This window comes from Dama dama, chromosome 23 (assembly GCF_033118175.1).
Source record: "Dama dama isolate Ldn47 chromosome 23, ASM3311817v1, whole genome shotgun sequence".
Lineage (NCBI taxonomy): Eukaryota > Metazoa > Chordata > Mammalia > Artiodactyla > Cervidae > Dama > Dama dama.
This window is the reverse complement of record NC_083703.1, coordinates 33,998,645-34,018,486: the sequence shown is the minus strand read 5'-3', so window position 1 is coordinate 34,018,486 and position 19,842 is coordinate 33,998,645. Positions and strand designations below refer to the sequence as shown.

The 19,842-nt window shown below is 42.3% G+C and overlaps 1 protein-coding gene across 5 annotated transcripts in view; it reads right to left on the bottom strand.

Moving 5' to 3' along the window:
• Nucleotides 1–6,831, bottom strand: part of KIF5B (kinesin family member 5B) — a 46,678-nt gene extending 39,847 nt beyond the window's left edge. For 4 of the 5 annotated variants that reach the window (XM_061126329.1, XM_061126328.1, XM_061126327.1 and 1 more), the window contains exon 1: nt 6,291–6,830. In XM_061126329.1, the coding sequence (XP_060982312.1) occupies nt 6,291–6,416 (126 nt within the window). In that variant the 5' untranslated portion in view covers nt 6,417–6,830. Of the gene's footprint in view, nt 1–6,290 lie in introns of all 5 variants that reach the window. The other variant, XM_061126330.1, reaches the window with a different exon arrangement.
• Nucleotides 6,832–19,842: the final 13,011 nt, after the last annotated feature.

Here is a 19,842-nt window from a genome sequence, read left to right as displayed (position 1 = left end):
TAAGGATCCTGAGGTTGAAAGGAACTTGGAGTATCAAGAAACCAAAGGATGTTGTTCAATCTCAAGTGCAAGGATGCACAAATCAAATGTCAACATGGTTAAAAAGGCAACTAACAGTTTAACATTATTTTTAATAGTTTTGATTTTGTGGGTCCCTTAAAGGACCTGGAGGACACAATTTGAGCACAGGTGACACAGCTTGGGAAGGAGCCAGAGGCATGAAATGAAAATCAAAGAGCATACTATCCATGCAAGTCAAGGAAGCATTTTCAAGGAGGAGGTGACTGTCTCATACATAGTGGAGAGGTCAAGGCAAAATTGAAAAGACTCCAGTGACAAAGATCAGATTGGAAAGAGGTGAAAAAAGAACAGGAGGTAACTGAACAGAAATCTAGCTGTGGCTCAAAGAAAGCTATGCTTTATGATGGGCAAGATCTGAGCAAGTTTAAAAGCTGGCAGGAACAATTAGTAATCTGAGAGAGAAAGTAAGCATCTAAAGACGAGAGAGGGAACATGAGGGTTCTCAGCACTGAAAGTAAGTGTGTGCCAGCTCTCTAGTCTCTTCTAAAGTAAAGGAAGGGAGCTGGGCCCCAAAATAAACAATCATGACCCAGAAAAAAGCCTTAACCTTGTAGAATACTGCCTAGGGTCTTAGCTAAAAAAGATCATAGTTTTTAGAAACTATACCCCACATTTCCCCTCCCCAAAGCTTGGAATAACACTAACAATGACACAAACAGCCCCTAAAGGCCAAAGCCATTCCCAATTCCCCTCTGGCCTCCTGCCAGACAGGCTGGAAGCTAACCACTTGCTACCCAAGTCTCCTTGTAACTACTGGCCACATGACCCAGGTCTAGACACTATGAAGTGACAGTCTGCTGGGAGGTATCCGAGAATCACCTCAGCCAAAGCTGCCCTTTCTTCTTTCTGGGATGAATGTCTGGAACTGGAGCATCCATCTTGCAAACAAGACACATATGAGGATGAAAAGTCAGTAACTAAGGATGACAGAGGGTAACAGAATCAGCAAGAAGTAAAGGCCCATATGCAGACTTCCTATGTGAGAAAAATAACCTCTTATTTATTTAAACCACCATTAGTTTGTTTTCTCTCTGCAGCTGAAAGCATTCCTGAAGGATATACTCAGATGACCTCACTTTGGCATCAATTAAATGTAGGCTTCTCAATGTCTGATTATTCTTTGGCTACAACACACATAAAGTGTCCTTCTGCTAAGATTCCAAGACACTGACATTCAAATCTACAGGTGTGGCTAATAAAAGACAACCTACTATTTCACTGATGGCACAAGATGTATTCATGATAATTCTGAAAACACAAGTATAAAATAACAGAAATAAACTATATTTATATTTTGTTCTATCAAAAAAAAAAAGTATTTTTCTCTCTTCATTTACTCAGCAAACATTTATTTAGTATCTATAAGGTATGAGAACTGATGCTGAAGCTCCAATACTCTGGCCACCTGATGCAAAGAGCAACTCATTGGAAAAGACCCTGATGTTGGGAAAGATTGAAGGCAGGAGCAGAAGAAAACAGAGGATGAGACAGCTGGATGGCATCACTGATTCAATGGACAAGAGTCTGAGCAAAGAGTCCAGCAGATAGTGAAGAACAGGGAATCCTGGCATGCTGTAGTCCATGGGGCTGCAAAGAGTCAGACATGACTTAGTGACCAAACAATGCCATGGTATGAGCTATTATATATGGGTAACACAATTTTAGAAATGACATTTAATTAGTGTGAGAGTAGGCTACAAAGAATAACAGAGGATAAGGCTGGATAAATTCTTGAACACTAAGCTAAGCATTTATATACGAGGACTGAATATAAGTGATCAGTAATGTTAACTGAATTTAAACAGAGACAGCCTCCACCATTAGCGAATTCACGAATAATTCTAATTTTGCTTGAAGAAACAAGTTAATCAGTAGAAGTTAGGTAACAGTATGACAACGGCATCCCTCCAAAATAAGGCAAATGATATTTTATTAACATAAACATTTAAACAATAAAAAGAACAAACACCACTGAAGTCCTATCTTCATTTTTACATAAACTAAAAAAAATTGCTTATAAACATTTAGAAAGAGATATGCCAAAAATAACAGGTAATATAAAGTCTGCCTCAAAAGCTGATACTTTATGCAGCTGTTTACTCAGGCATCACACCTAACACCAAATATGCAAACTACCACTGTATTAGATTAAGAATATGAGCATGCAAACATAAAAATAATAAAGCTGAGTGACTTTTTAAAGTTGGTAGTGGTGGTTTAGTGGCTAAGTTGTGTCTGAAGTTATACGTTAAATACAAAACTAACTGAAGTGCTTAGTATTTTTTTTTTTTTTAATTATTTATTTTATTTTTGGCTGTGCTGGGTCTTGGCTGCTGCGTGGGCTTTTCTCTAGCTGTGGTGCCCAGGCCTCTCAGCGCGGTGGCTTCTCCTACTTCAGAGCCCAGGCTCTGGAGTGCCGGCCGCAGCGCGTGGGCTCAGCAGTCGTGGTCCCCCAGCTCTAGAGCAGAGTTGCGGCGCACAGGCTTAGTGGCTCTGCAGCATGTGGGATCTTCCCAGACCAGGGAACGAAACTGTGTCTCCTGCATTGGCAGGCAGATTCTTTGCCACTGAGCCACCAGGGAAGCCCTGAAGTGCTTAGTATTAAGTTGACAAAATAGCCTTACTTTAATTTCAAAACTGAATTATAATTTTCTTAAATAAAGCAAACGTGATCCTGGCTTCCTGGATGAAAAATGAGACTTGTGAAACATAAAAACTATTTCTAATGGCCTATAACAAAGGTACATCCCATAACTAATAATCTTTCAAATAAATTAAACACTCATGATCTGGATATCCATATCTTAAAAAATTTGGCCCTTGGTCTTGAAATATACATCATGCAGCCTTTAAAAATGTGTATCTTCAAAGATACTCCAACTCACAAGATGTATTCACATCTAACTTAGGCTTCAAGGGGACAAAACCAAATAGGAATGTTTATTTACCTTAGATTTCTTAAGTTGAGTGGTTCCTATCTGAATTTGCACAGACCAGGCTGAACACCAAATTTGGTTACAAAGGACACACTTCTGGCAGGAATATGTCTTTCTCTGGAATTCTGAATAGTGATTTTCAGATCACATGGGATTACATCATATTACATTTTCCTTAGTTAAGACACTGACTGTGGGCTAACATTCTCCAACTGTAAAGGTATATTATGATGGCTCCTTTTTTCAATTTTCATATATAAGGTAATCAGGATTGAACACCAAATCATCATTCATTTGAAAGGGGAAACTGTGCTGTGCTGGAGGTTAGAATTAGGTCTAATTTCAATGAACCACAACAGTCCGTTTTGGGTTCTGGCGGCCTCTACAGTATACTATATAAGAAATGACAGTTAGTAAAGATACTTGATGCAAGTATGCATGTTCCACTTTTATGATGCGTAAACAGATCAAATAATAACTTTTCTCATTGATTTCTTTTATTTGGTGTTTTCAGCTGGCTCCTTTGAACTACAGAAGGCGTTTCCTTAGTGCCCCAGTTTTTGTGGATCACAAGTTTGCTTATCTAAAGCAAATAGTTTTACCATATCACTGTCAAAGATCTTCAAAAAATAATGCATTTCTATTTCATTCAATATGTGATACGTATAGCACTTCACTGAGCATTTAATTACCAAAAAAAGAAAAAACTGTACAAAGGCTGCTAAGCACAGAAAAACACTGCAAGATTACATGGCCATGGGGTCACACCACATTAAAATCACTGACTACGTGAGTAACAGGAAAAAAGTTTGGACAATATATTGGAAACTGAACTTAGATGAAAATCAGAATCCTAAAAAATTATCTTCTTTGTGAGCAGTGATTATAGTTACAATTTGGTAACACTCTAAACTAAAACACTTATTTTTTTAATTTTGATTTAACCAGAAGGCTGAGTACAAAATGTTTTCAAATTATTTTAGATGCTGCACTGCAGCGATTCCTTCTTAATTTATTTACTTTGAATCAGGGTCAGTATCCAGTAAAATGAAGGAAAAAAAAGAGATGACTTTACCTAGAGGTTTTCTATTTCCACTTCTAGCTGCCGTTAAATTCTCAGACAACTTAAAAAAAAAATTAAAGAATGCACTTAAAAAAATTTTTTAAAGAAATCTCAGAGTAATTAATGACTTCTATATGCAGAAGATTGGTTTCTGAAAATAATGAACTAAACATGTTGCTTTACATCTTCTAAAGCTATATCACACTCAGTTGTAATATCCTTCTGCTTGTACTTAAACAAACAAAAAACCCAAAACGACTAAAATGCTTACCAGTTTATCTAAAGGCCAACTAACTTACATTACTGATTTATGACTCAATTACTTGTCCATGATGTTTAATATCACCACTTAAATTAATTACTAAGGAAACCTAAGTAGAACTTAAAATAACTTTATCCAAAGGAAACAACCTAAAATAAATGTGTACTTCCTGTGGTAATTGTTTATTTTCTTTTAACTCTTTCCTCCTATCTTATGTCATATTTGGCCTGCAACAGAAGGCTGTCTTCTAACCTAACCGTAAAACATTTTGTGAATCCTAAATCTTACCATTACAACAAATAAATCTTGACAATACTATAGGTTTGGGTAAATATCCACACATACAAAAAATATCTGAAGAAATAAGACAGCCTTAACACAAATCTGAAAGGAAAATAGCTTGGTTATGTCAACCACTGCAGAGGCTGAGTAATCACAACAATTCTATGAGAAACCAACAGCCTACTAGTGTTGGCCAACTAACAAACCAGGCCTAGTGAGCATCTTCTGAAATCATGTAAAATAGATCATCCTGGAGGAAAAGGATGATTAGTTTCGTGCATAACTTTCTGGCCTCTCCATGATGTCATTTATAGCACAGGTTTTTCTGTGGACTTGTTAACAAAGAACCAGCCTGACAGTCTTCACAGAGTAAGAGCTGGCAGTTATTAAGAACCTAATGACTTGTTTGCCAAAACCGTCCCAAGCAATGTGGAGCTATGACATTGATCTTCTAGAGCTGAACTTGGAAACTTTCACATAAAAATTCTAAGGAACTTGAGTTCTGTCTTCCATGTCAATGCTTCTACCCTTCAATGTTCCATCTCCTGTGATATTTGTCCCATTTCTATATTAAGATATTCAAACTTATGCTAAATGGAAAGACGAAAAAGTTAACACTAAAATTGGGGAGCGTGATAGCAATGTAGAAAGATGGCAGCAAGAAAGATGAATTTAATTTTTTGTCAGAGTTCACTGTTCTGTAGGCAGTTATCTTACTCTCCATTTTAATCTCCTTGAATTGGGAATTATTTTCAAGACCTTTCACGTTATGCTTCACATTACAAAAGACATTATCTCAACATCCTTGTGATTATCAGTCATTTTTCAAGGCAGATTCTAATTCTAGAAGTAGGAATCTGATACTAACAAGTTTACTGATCAAATTTTATATATTTTTTAAAAGTCTGCTTTTATAATACTTTGATATACACACGAAAAGTTAACACTCTTCCGGAGTGCTACCCATTAAAACCCAGTGAGTCTCTCTGGGCACTTATTTAACCCAACGTTCATCGGCGAGATCCGCTGGTGGATGAGACAAAATCGAGCGCTCCCATTTCAAAAGAAAACTACTTTTTACAGCCCTGGATTCGCCATTTCTAACTGTAAACTCAAAAGCGGGTTGGGTGAACACTGAAGGTACCAGCATAACTGCGACTGTTACGGTTTTCCTTCTCCCACGGAGGAAACAAGACAGTCTAACGCACAGTTAAAGACTTCTTTTAAGACTAAATATCATTACTATTTAAGGTTCGGTAAGGCAGAGCCCAAAGTTCTCAGCCGAACTCTGATCTGACATATTTTATGAATGATAAATCTGAGGGGGAGGGGGCCCGACACACCGACTGCATCTACATCAGAACCTGCAGGCGCACAGAAAGCCGGCGAACGGGCACTCAACTGGTTCCCCAACGGCTCCACCCGCGCCCCAGGTAGGGGAGTGCCCGGGACCCAGGGCGGGTGCCTCCCGTCCCCGGCGCTGCAGACCGGGGTGGGGCAACCCCGGAGCACCCAACGAGGCGCCGAGTCCCTCCCCTGGGTCGTCGGACCCCACTGGGGAGGTGGGGCGCCCCAAAGGTCGCTCTAGGCTTACTCCCCACTTCTCTCAACTCCCGGGGCGGCCGGGCCCGAAGGAGGGAGCCTGGGTGGGGACAGGGGCACTCACCGCGATCATGACCGTGTCTTCTCCCTGAAACTTGGCGATGTACTTATCGCCGCGGTTCACTTCGGACTCGTTGAGCGGTCTGAAGCGACACATCACTTTGATGTTGCACTCAGCCGGGTCCGCCATCTTCCCGGCTGCCGGGGCCCGAGGCTGGGACCCACTCCCCGCCGCTCAGTCTTGGAGGAAGTAGACCGGGCCGAGGGGGCTAGCGTGCCGAAGGCCGAGGGCCCGCGGTCCGAGGGGTCGCGTTTCCCCGGCGGGGCGGCCGGGACCTGGGCGGCAGCGCCCGGGCCGGCACGGTCACCCACAGGCTCACTTCCGACCCATCATGGCAGCCATGGCGGCGGCACAGCGGCGGCTCCTCAGCTTCTCCCTTGACTGGCGGGGCAGGTTGCTGGGCTGAGGGATCCCGGAGACCGAGAACGCAAGCCCCCTCTTCCTAGAAGACAGCAGGCCGAGCCCACCTTCGGCCTGCCCGGCTGTCGGCTCGCCGGCTGCAGCCAGACCACTCCTAAGGCCGCGGACGGGCAGCGGGATGGGCGGCACGGATGGTGAACTGCGCACGCGCGGAGAACCCGGCGCCCCGGTGACCAATCCGCGGCGGCGCCGCCGCTCCACGCCGGGGTTGCAGGGCCAAGTTACCGGACGCGCAAGCGCAGAGTGAGCTATCGACCCTGCCGAGGATTCCACGGAGTTGCCCGGTTCCCTAACGTTCTTTTCTCTAGAGGACAAGGGACCTTCTTAAAAGTGCTTCACGTTGTAGTTTAAGTAAAAAACTATATTCCTGTTAGGACGTGTTTCCTTTCTGTTTAGTCTGGAGATACATTGATTTCTAGCCCACCTTTTTAGAGCGCTTTGCCAGGAGATACATTGATTTCTAGCCCACCTTTTTAGAGCGCTTTGCCAGAAAAAGGAAGATTTGAATGAAGGGCGGGACGTGGCTTAGGGTTCAAACGGTTGCTCATTCCTAAGAGAGGGGGTTGGGGGACAGGAATAAGAAAAAGGAAGTTTCGTCTGCGGACTAGAAGGTGCTGAAGAAATGTGGAACAGTAGGGTGAGGTGGGAGAAGACTTCCGGGGAACTGACGGTCCCAATGACTCCGTAACAATCCTGTGGAACTCATCAGTCTCCACGTCTGGAGTGTGAAGACCGAAAAACTGCAAAGACAACTAGGACCGCTAAACCTAGTCCCCAATTTTTGTTTGTAAAATAGAAGAGTGTAGGATTTACCTAGTGGTCCGGTAGTTAAGAATCCGCCTTGCAATGCAGGGGGGCAGGGGTTCCATCCCACGTAGAGAAACTAAGATCCCACCCAACATGCTGCTGCAGTGTGGCCAAAAATAAAAAATTAAAAAAAAAAAAATAGAGGCGTGTACTATTGTTGTTCAGTCGTTAAGTCGTGTGGGACGCTTTGCAACCCCACAGACTGAAGCACACCAGCCTTCCCTGTCCTTCACTATCTCCTGAAGTTTGCTTAAATTGATGTGCAATGAATCAGTAATGCTGTCCAACCATCTCATCCTCTGTCGCTACCTTCTCCTTCTGCCCTCAATCTCTCCCAGCATCAGGGTCTTTTCCAATGAGTCAGCTCTTCACATCAAGTGGCCAAAATATTAGAGCTTCAGCTTTAGTCCTTCCAATGAATATTAAGGGTTGATTTCCTTTAGGATTGACTGGAGAAGACTCTTGAGAGTCTGCTGGACAGCAAGGAGATCAAACTAATCAATCCTAAAGGAGTGTACTATGAGAGTCTCCAGTTGTTCTCTGTCCTCCCCTGATCATCATGATGCCTGCAGAAATGAATCCGGAGTCTACAGATTCAGGTTTATTGATCGACAGCAAAGGGGGAAGAGTTCAAACCTCAGGCATCTTGGAACATCTCACCAAACACAGAAAAGGATGGAGTTGTTAAAGAGCTGTGGGGGAAGTGTGGAATTTAGGTAAATTTAAATGAATCTGTATTTTGATTGGTTCCAACAAAGCGGTGCTGTGTGATATCAGATCTGGACTACAAGTGGACACAAAAAGGCTTGTTTCCTTGGAACTACAAAGTTAAGATAGATGTGGAGTATTGTCTCCAGAAACCCCCCTTTCCACAGCTCTGCACCTGACTTGAGAATCAGTCGAGGCTACCTCTCTGTGTCTTAGACTCTTAGGTAAGAGTGAGATGTTCTCTTCTTACTGATGTCACTTTGGGTGGCAGTTTCTGACAGTCTATGATATTAGAGAACAACGTTTTCAGTAAGAAAGCGATAGTCAAAGAAGGAGGTTGTTGTAGCCAGTGGGTCACCAGTTTTCAGCCCTTGTAGCAGGATCTCATTAAGGTTCTGTCCTCAGTCTTCTGCTCTTTGCTGTTGGAGCTCACTTCTTTAACAACTGCTGGTGTCTCTTCTCTACAGCCCTGAGCTTTTCACCTGAGTGATGTTCCCATCTCTCCAGCTGTGTGCAGGCCACCTTGTTTAGGATGCTTTCCCTTAGCCTCAGATTTATTAGTATTCCAAAGACGAAATTACTCCCTGCCAATACTGAGTGCAACTACTCAGCTCTCCGTTTTTGATGATCAGCATCAACATTCTTCCATACTTCCAGGCTTAAACAGTTCTAGTCACCTGTAACTCCACTGTTTTCTTCATCTCAGAGGTGGGAGGGGGGTTCAGGATGGGGTACATATGTACACCATGGCTGATTCATGTCAATGTATGGCAAAAACCACTACAATGTTGTAATTAGCCTCCAATTTAGTTCAGTTCAGTTCAGTCGCTCAGTCGTCTCCAACTCTTTGCGACCCCATGAACCGCAGCACCCCAGGCCTCCCTGTCCATCACCAACTCCTGGAGTCTACCCAAACCCATGTCCACCAAGTCAGTGATGCCTTCCATCCATCTCATTCTCTGTCCCCTTCTCCACCTGCCCTCAATCTTTCCCAGCATCAGAATCTTTTCCAATGAGTCAGCTCTTCGCATGAGGTGACCAAAGCATTGGAGTTTCAGCCTCAACATTAGTCCTTCCAATGAAGACCCAGGACTGATCTCCTTTAGAATGGACTTGTTGGATCTCCTTGTAGTCCAAGGGACTCTCAAGAGTCTTCTCCAACACCACAGTTCAAAAGCATCAATTCTGTGCTCCAATTAAAGTAAATAAGTTAATTTTAAAAAATCTACAGAAGAGAAACATGGGAGTCTGTGTACCTGAAGTTCCTCAACTTCGATTCCACCATTCCCAGTTGTTCCCCAACTCAGAAGATCTGAGCAATGATTGTTCTAGAACTGTGATTTTCAGACTGCTCCATGGAGTAAAGGATACAAAGAAGTGACTCCGGAGGTTTCACAGGTCTGGGGAGAGAAAGGAGGTGGGTGGAAGGGCTAAGCTGGGAAGCTCTGGGAAGCTCTGCTGTTCAGCATCCTTTAGTTGCCTTTCAACTCTCACCTCTTTCCTCTTGCTGCATGACAGATTCTGGAAGCTCAAGCTTTATGAAAACAAAATCCAGAAAGGGAAGTATCTGTGAGAGCTTTCTGCTTTCGAATCTGACGCACACACTTCTTCTAGGCGAGTGAGCACCAAGAGCCTAACTCCGCACAGAACCAGGAAGGAGAAAAAGGCTATGTGAAAAACAAAGTGTTTCTTTTTCTTGTTTTATGGCCACCCCAAGTGGCTTGCAGGGTCTTATTAATAGTTCCTCGAGGGGACTAAACCTGGGTCTTGGCAGTAAACGCACCGTTTTAATCCCTGGACCACCAGGGAATTCCCAAAAACAAAATATTTCAAAAAATTGTTCTGTCACACAAGTGAGGAATATCAAACAATAGGGTTTAAGTAATATTTTCATAGGGAAACAAAAGATTGATTTTTAAAAAATGATTCGTCTGTTTTTCTTCCAAATATATGAAAGATCAACATTATTCAATGTGAGCAGTGAGACAGTAGGTTTCCTTGAGAGTACAGTTTGAGACTCAATAATTTTTTTCCTTATGAAAATGTGACTGGTATTTCACGTATACAGATCTAGAGCATTAAATCCCCATTGTGGAAGGCAGCCTCCAAAGCTGGTGCTCTAGTGAACCATGCCTACTTGTATCTCGTGCAGCCATTTTCCTTGAATCTTTTTTATCTATTTACTTATTCATTTGGCTGTGCATGTGTGCTAAGTTGTTCCATCATGTCTGACTCTGTGCAATCCTATAGACTGTAGCCCACCAGGCTCCTCTGTCCATGGGATTCTTCGGGCAAGAACACTGGAGTGGGTTGCCATGCCCTCCTCCATGGGACCTCAGGTCTACAGGCAGCACTCAGGATCTTCGTTGCATCATGGGGATCTTTTGTTGTGGTGAACAGACTCTCTAGTTGCGGCATGTGGGCTTAGTTGCCCTGCAGCATGCAGGATCTTAGTTCCTAGACCAGGGATTGAACCCAAGTCTCCTGCATTACAAGGCAGATTCTTAACCACTGGACCACCAGGGAAGTCCCCACTCTCTTCGTGAATCTTGGTAGGTCTTTTTACTCACTTGGAACTAGTACAAGATGGTAGAAGTATGATACTGCATGCTCTCTGAAACTAGGTGAGAAGAAGTCTTATAGTTTCCACTTAGGTCTCTTGAAACACTTTTGAGGAATTTTAACATGCCATGTGAGAAGACCACTTACGGTGAGAGTACCATGTCAAAGTCAATAGACCCAACTGATCCCAACCTTCCAGCCATCCCCTCCCAGGCATCAGACAAGGGAAGAACCTTGAACTGTCCAGACCAACACACTCAACAGTTGAGTACCAGTGAGTAATCCCAGTTGGCACCCTTGGAGCAGAAGAATCACCCAACTGAGGCCTGCCCAAATTCCTGATCCATGAAATCATGAGATGTAATAAAATGGTTATTGTTTAAGCTACTCAACTTCTTTTTAAAAAAGTATTTATTTTTGGCTGTACTGCATCTTCATTGCATCATGTGGGATGTTTCTTTGAGGCCCTCAGACTCAGTAGTTGCGGTACATGGGCTCAGTTGCCCCACTGTATGTGAGATCTTGGCTCCGTAACCAGGGATCAAACCCATGTCTCTCGCACTGGAAGTCAGATTCTTAACCACTGGCTACCAGGGAAGTCCCTAAGCTACTCAGTTTCAAAGACTTGTTATATAGCAATAGATAACTGGAGTAATTACCTACAGCTTGGAACCTAAAATTTATCTCCTGGAAATAGTCCTATAAAATATGACTTATGTATAATAGATGCATTTAGGTTGGATTAGATTGTAGATTAATTTTAAATAGTTGGGGGATGGGTCTGAGAATATAACCACTCTTTATGACATGCTGGAGAAGACTCTTGAGAGTTCCTTGGACAGCAAGGAGATCAAATCAGTCAATCCTAAAGAAAATCAGTCCTGAATATTCATTGAAAGGACTGATGCTGAAGTTGGAGCTCCAATACTTTGGCCACCAGATGCAAAGAACTGTTTCATTGGAAAAGACCCTGATGCTGGGAAAGACTGAGGGCAGGAGGAGAAGGGGACGACAGAGGATGAGATGGTTGGATGGCATCACTGACTCAATGGACATGAGTTTGAGCAAGCTCCGGGAGATAGTGAAGGACAGGGAAGGCTGGTGTGCTGTAGTCCATGGGGTGTCAAAGAGTCAGACATGATGTAGTGACTGAACAACAACTGGAAAACTTGTTTCATATTTAATGAAACAAATACATACCTATTCCTGGGACCTCCCTGGTGGTCCAGTGGCTAAGACTCCATGCTCCCAATGCAGGGGCCTGGGTTCAATCCCTGCTCAGGGAACTAGATTCTTTCCCCTTATACAGTATTGCTAAATATTGAGTATTTTGTACTCAGTAATACCCTGTGTTTACAGTAGATGCTTGTTGGTTATTGGTTATCTATTTTATATATAGTAGTGTGTATATGTTAATTCCAAACTCCTAATTTAACCTTCCTCCCTCCCTTTCCCCTTTGGTAAATTTAAGTTTGTTTTCTATATCTGTGAGTCTCTTCCTGTTTTGTAAGTAAGTTCATTCATATCTTTGTTTTAAGACTCCACATATAAGCGATATCATACGATATTTGTCTTTGGCTTACTTTGTATGATAATTCCTTCATATTTCTAAATAACATTCTTTTACTGTTGTTTATTGGTTTATTATTTTTCATTATTAAATTAAGTTCTAACTCCTTTACACTGCCCTTCATCAGAATCAACACACACATTTTCTTCCTTTTCATCTTTCCAATGTATTTGTCACCATTTTAAAATTAGTAGGCCACGTTTACATTCTAAGTAATCATTATGCACAGCTTAGCCATGTAGTATACCATTATTACATTTCCTGTCTTGTACAACTTTTTGTTGTTCCTGGAGTTAATAATTGCCTTACTTTTCCCCAGTTTTTTGCTGATGATGCATTCCAAATCTTCATTGGAAGAATAAAGCTACTCTTGATAGTTTGAAGGCATTTGTCCACTGTCTTCTAGCTCTTGTTGTGGTGAAGTCTGATTCTTCCTGAGCCCTGATCATTTGCGCATGATATGCATTTTTCTTCCAGGCAGTTTTTAGTACCATTTTATCTATACTTCTCTTTTCTTTCCTATTTTCCATTTCCTTGGTTTTTGAGAGATTCTCTCAACTATACTTTCAACTTTTCTGTTGGTTATACATGTACATAGACATAGTTTTCTGATTTTTTAGTGAAATCAGTTCTTGCTTTATAGAACAGTATCTTCTCTTATTCTGAAGCTCTGTTTTGTTTTTGGTTTTCTAAATATTCTCTGTGATTTGTTTTGGTCCCTGTCAGTCATGTTGGAGGATTTTCTCAAACGTGTGGTAGCCCTTGGTGTCCTAATATGTTGAATGAGAAACACTCGGAAGCTCTGTACACATTAGTAGAGTTTGGAGATTGATGGGTTTCACCACTGTGGGATTGGGCAGGCCCTATTTCATTAGGAAAATTCTAAGTTGTCATTTACGTAGACATTTCTTTTTTTGTGGGGGGTAGGGGGGCGGCTTTGCTGGGTCTTTCTCTAGTTGCAGAGAGAAGGGGCTGCTCTCTCGTTGGGGTGCATGAGCTTCAGTAGTTGTGGTGCAAGGGCTTTATTGCTCTGTGGCATGTGGAATCTTCTCTGACCAGGGATCAAACCCGTGTTCCCTACATTGGCAGATGGATTCTTATCCACTGCACTAGGGAAGTCCAATGTAGACATTTCTTTTGGACTGGTTTCCTAAGAGAGGAATTCTCCAATTTCTTATGAGGTGAGCATGAGTCTGGTGGCCAGTTTTCATCAAGGTGAGTAAGTTTGAGGGAGGTCAACATTCAGTTTGTAGACTTTTATTTTGTCTCCGTTTTCAGTCAGACTCACCCCTCTTTTCAGTTGAGTCTGGGGTCCCTGAATGCACAGATTTTCTGGTTCAACTTCTCCACAGTCAGCTTCCTTTCCTCTGTTGTGCTGGGAAGGCTGCAATCTTCTGGCCCTTTGGTTGGGGGAGTTGCATTTTAACAGATCCCTATATAAACTGCCAAATAAATTTTCCTGTTTTCAGCTCTACCCTACACCCTCCCTCCTTGTGTCTGCAAGCTTCCTGGTAGTATTCTATGTGGAGAATCGACTGACTTCTTGACTTTCTGCCCTGCTAGCTTAGGTTTTAGCCATCTTCCAGCTTTTTAGGCAGTTACACACTTCCAGTGTTTCACTGAAATCCTGTTTGCTGATGATCTTTTTTCAAGTTTTCTCTACATTTGTGGCTTTAGGGTTTTTGTATTTCTGTACTGTTACTGTGTTACTGTGAATATTTCGCCTTCCGTATTTAACTGGCCACCATTAAATGGTCTCTAGGGCTTCCAAGTGGCTCAGTGGTAAATAATGTACCTGCCAATCAGGAGACAAGTGTTTGATCCCTGGGGAAGGAAATGACAACTCACTCCAGTATGCTTGCCTTGGTAATTCCATGGACAGAGGAGTCTGGTGGGCTACAGTCCCTGGGGTTGAAAAAGAGTCAAACACAACTTAGTGACTAAACAACAACAACAAATGGTCTCTAGCTGTTTAAGTGTGTTATAACCCCAGGTATTTAATAAGTTCCTGGGTGGTAGTTAACTGTGACTCATTTTCTCAAACAATGTTTAGCTTGGTGCCCAGGATCTCATAAGTGCTAATAAATCCTGTGCTGATTGAAACTGGAATTCAATAGGGGCCTATTAATTACTGTGCTTAAGAGGGGAGGGATACAGATGTAAATAATTTCCCACTGAGGAAGTCCTAGTCTAGTGGGGGATTTAGAATAAGTATACAGCACAGAAATAGGTTTTGTAAAAGCAGGGCCATGACAGCACAAAGGATACATATTTGGGGTAAACTTCCTGACACTTTGAAGTCATTGTCAGGAATGACTGTCAAGATCTTTCACAGAATCTTCCAGAAAACTGGGCTGGATTAAACCATGGTTTGACCAGATCTATCTTTTCTTTTTTTCTTTTTTTTTAAACTGGAGTATAATTGCTTTGGGCTTCCCAGGTGGCACAGTGGTAAAGAATCCGCCTGCCAATGCAGGAGACACAGGAGATGCGGGTCAGTCCCTGGGTTGGGAAGATGCCCTAGAGGAGGAAATGGCAACGTGCTCCAGTATTCTTGCCTGGAAAATTTCACCAACTGAGGAGCCTGGCAGGCTACAGTCCGTGACTGAGCAACGGAGCACATAATTGCTTTACAATGTTGTATTAGTTTCTGCTGTATGACAACATTAATCAGCTGTAAGTATATATATGTCCCCTCTCTCTTGAGTCTTCCTCCTGCTCTCCCCATCTCACTCCTCAGGTCATCACAGAGCACTGAGCTGAGCTCCCTGTGCTAGACAGCAGCTTCCCACTAGCTGTCTCTTTTACGCACAGTAATGTACATATGTCAGTGCTACTCTCTCAATTCATCCCACCCTCTCCTTCCCCTGCTGTGTCCGAAAGTCCGTTCTCTATGTCAGCATCTCTATTCCTGCCCTGCAGATAGGTTCACCTGTAAAATTTTTCTAGATTCCATATATATGTGTTAATATACAGTATTTGTTTTTCTCTTTCTGACTTACTTCACTCTGTATGACTGACTCTAGGTTCATGTACATCGCTACAGGACCAGGTATATCTTGGTCATGTCTTCAATGCCCAAAGTTTCATTCTTATTCAGAAAATCACTCAATATTAACAATGTATTGTGTTATAAGAAAAATATACATAATTGAGAAAGTAGAAACTAAAGAGTCTCTTCTATTCATTCATATATTTACTGTGATTTGACAAATATTAACTCTACTTTTTAAATATCAGACTTGCATATATTCTATGATGCTTAAATGTTTTTTACTCCTTTTCAAAGGGACATATACACAACAAAGTCTGTACCCCCAAAGGATCCACAGACTGATCCACAGGAAAGCCAGCAGGAATTTAACTGTGGCTAGTTCATTCACTCAAGTCAGGTTAATTGGGCAATAATCTACCATGAGATAAAAAATGGTCATCTTTAATTCTGCCAAAGAATTTTGCTTTATGTCTTAGGTCCGCTTTGAGGGGGGAAAGTCTCTGAGGGCGAAATTTACTTGCAGGGGGTTAATTGGGGAGTACTCTCAACAGCATTGCTTACAGCAGGCTTAAGCAGAGTTGACCTGTGATGCTGGCTCAAAAGTGGCCTCAACTGATTTTATGGAAAAGCTCTGGAGCAGGGATGGCCTGTCATAGTTGGTGTTTTTAAAAAAAAAAAAAATTATTTATTTATTAGGACTTTCCTGTAGCTCAAATGGTAAAGAATCTGCCTGCAATGCAGGAGACCAGGGTTCAATCCCTGGGTCGGGAAGATCCTTTGGAGAAGGGAACGGCAATTCACTCCAGTATTCTTGCCTGGAGAATTCCATGGGCAGAGAAGCCTTGTGGGCTACAATTCATGGGGTCGCAAAGAGTCGGATATGACTGAGCAACTAACACACACATGCACATTTATTTATTATTGGCGTATAGTTGCTTTACAATGTTGTGTTAAGTTTCTGCGGTACAGCAAAGTGAATCAACCACACATATACTTACATCCCCTCTTAGATTTCCTTCCCACTTAGGTCACCACAGAGCACTGAGTAGAGTTTCCTGAGCTCTACAGCAGGTTCTCATTAGTTCTCTATTTTATTGTACATAGTATCGGTAGCGTATATATGTCAATCCCAATCTCCCAATCCACCCTACCTCCCCCTCCCCTCCCCCCTTGGTGTCCATACATTTGTTCTCCACATCTATGTCTCTGTTTCTGCCTTGCAAATAAGTTCATATGTACCATTTTCCTAGATTCCGCATGTGTGCATTAATATACGATATTTGTTTTTCTGAACCTTGTATGACAGTCTCTAGAGCCATCCATGGGAGTTGTCCTAACTGAGATAAAGGGCCAATCATTGGATACTGGTTGCCCCTGGGGAGAGAACCTAATCTTAGATGAAGCAGCTTGACCTGTGGAGGGCAGTTCCCACAGACATGGTGAGCTGCCATCAGCCTCAGGCAAAAATGGGAAACTTGGGAGTTTGAATAGCGCATCACAGTATCCACTACACCAATGTTGCAGTGCACTTAGGAAGCCTTTATACTGTCTGTTTCTGCAAAGAAATACAGTAAGAATGGTCAGTCTATGCCTTTCTGTCCACTCCTCTTTTATCAAAAACACAACAGAAACCAAATCTCTGAATAGCAGAACTGCAAGGTAGACAACTCGAAATCCATTCTCAGTGAATACCTTCATGGAGTTCAGACACTTCCTGCCCACCTGCCTTTCAGTTCTGTTCTTTACTGTCACCCGACAAGACTAAAAGTCAGGACAGAGCCTATCTGGAAAGGTAATGCAATTTTCTCTCTTATTTTGGAGGCCCTGAAGTATGATAATTACCATGCAAAGGATCTGATATTTTATCATAGGCATGTCATTCATAGACAGGCTTAACGTAGGAGCATCTTTAACTCAGGAAGATGACCTTTCTCTCATCCTTATCCTAACCATGGTGTAACATGTCCATTCCAGTTAAGCGTTTTGCAAGAGTAGCCTACCTTTGGGATTCAGCTGTACAAATACACAAAGTGATCAAGTACCTTACAATGGCAAAGCTGTATAAACACAATCTTTATAAGAGTTATGGTCTTTTTCAAGATCCTGGAACTGTAAATATATCATGTATGGGTGTAATTTCCCAGAACTGTAAATATATCATGTATGAGTGGTAACTAAAGAAAACTGGCAGTAAAATAGTGTATAATGGCTTGTTGGCTAGATGAACCTACTAGGTTTCAAACCTTTTATTCAACATTAAAATGGATGTGATTGTTCAAAGTTTCTAAAGGTGGTTTGTACTCAGCCCATTTGCAGTTGGTGGGTCTCATGCTATGTAGATAAAGAGCTATTGATGAATGAGGAAACCACTAGAAGGAAAATGGGGTGTTTCATTCAAATCAATAGTAAAAACAAAGACTTTAGGTAGGAGGAATCTGGCATTAAACATTTTTTTTGTTGGCAACTCTTCATCTTCTTGGCTTTACTCTAAAGGTTATTTGGATGTATGTATTAAAGGGAAGAAGAAAAAAATAAAATAAAGCAAAGAGTTACCATGCTGATATATTTGGTTGACTTAAGCAAAGACAAAATTGGCTCTATTTTTATGGAAGCATGCATTTTTCATATTAGTTGTCAGTGTAACACATGGTCTATAGAATACTCAAATATGGAGAATAGTTGCCAAGTTTCCATGTGAACTTATGTTATACCTAAGGAAAAATCAAATGTCTACAAAGCACTTTTATTTGAGTTATTCCTCTGAAATCTTAGTAGACTTGTAAAAATGTTGCTGCTGCTGCTGCTAAGTCGCTTCAGTCGTGTCCGACTCTGTGCGACCCCATAGATGGCAGCCCACCAGGCTCCCGCGTCCCTGGGATTATCCAGGCAAGAACACTGGAGTGGGTCGCCATTTCCTTCTCCAATGCGTGAAAGTGAAAAGTGAAAGTGAAGTCGTTCAGTCGTGTCCAACTCTTAGCAACCCCATGGACTGCAGCCTACCAGGCTCCTCCGTCCATGGGATTTTCTAGGCAAGAGTACTGGAGTGGGGTGCCATTGCCTTCTCCGGTAAAAATGTTAGATGACACCAAAATGTAAATACTAACATTTACCATAAAATGGGACAAAACGCACTTTGACTGATTTAGCAGGTCAAAATGGAAACCGTAATAGGGTATCTATAATTCACACGCAGTGGCAGAGCTGGCAAAAATGTCTTGCGTCTATGCATGCAGGGTCGCTTTGGTCATATCCGACTCTTTGCGACCCCATAGACTGTGGTCTGCCCGGCTTCTCTGTCAGGGAGGGGGTTCTCCAGGCAAGAATACTGGAGCATATTGGCTAATACTGGTTGCCATACCCTTCTAGAGCACCATATTTCCTGCTGCCCTATCCACCAACCCCCCTGAGTACCTGGTGCTGCCAGAACCCCTGGGACCCAAGCAACTGCACCACCTCCACACCTGGCCCTCACAGAGGCAAACCCAAGTCCTCCAGGGCAGCCTCAGGAGCAAACCCCAGTGGACGACCCACATGTAGAGGTGGAAACAAAGCCACAATTGAAACCCAAGGACAGTGCGACTAAGGAAGAAGACCCAAAACTTTCCCACCAGCTGTAAAGGTGCAGATTAAATCCACACAATCAAGTAGGCAGACTCTGTCTATGGAATATATAAAATGCCATTGAGAGCTTCCACAAAAGAAAACAACTAGTTCTGATAGTTGGGGACATTGGAGGCAAGAACACACAGGAGTAGCACCAGATTAGAATCTGAGCTGCCCTCACAGCAGGTCCAGAGAGCACCACAGTGTTGGAGGACATCCTAGGGAGAGATCAAGCCCTGAGCCTTTGGAGTGGGAGCACTGACTCCAAGACCCCAGACTACCAGAGAACTAACCCTAGGGGGTATCAAATAGTGAGAACTCACTCAAAGGAAACCACCTGAATACAAGACCTGGCACCACCCAACCACCAGTAGCACCCTGTGCAGGATGCCTCATCTAAACAACAAACAAAACAAAAATACAAACCAAATCATCAGCAGACAGGATTACCACCTCACACAGCCTTGCCCATTAGAGGAAAATCAAACAAACAAAAACTCAACACAAATCTCACCCTATGTGAAGCTTACACAAACCACTGGACCAACCTTGGGAGGGCAGAAACCAAAAGGAAGAAAGAATTCAACCTTCTTCAAGGAAATAATTCAACTTTCCTTGAAGCCTGGGAAAAGGAGAACTCAAACACAGTAAGTTTAAAAAAAAAATAATGAAAGGCAGAGAAATACTACACACACAGCTTTTCCATTTTACCATTGGCAAGCTGAGAACGAGCGCATGACTTATTGGCATCAGAGTACAACATGTGTCCTGACGGCAGAATCTTCAAATCAATAGGAGAAAATAGTTCACAGTATTTTTTGCCAGATTGGACTCACTGTAAAATAACTTGCTCCGCTTTTTTAGGCCTATAAGGAAAAGGTGTGCAAGAT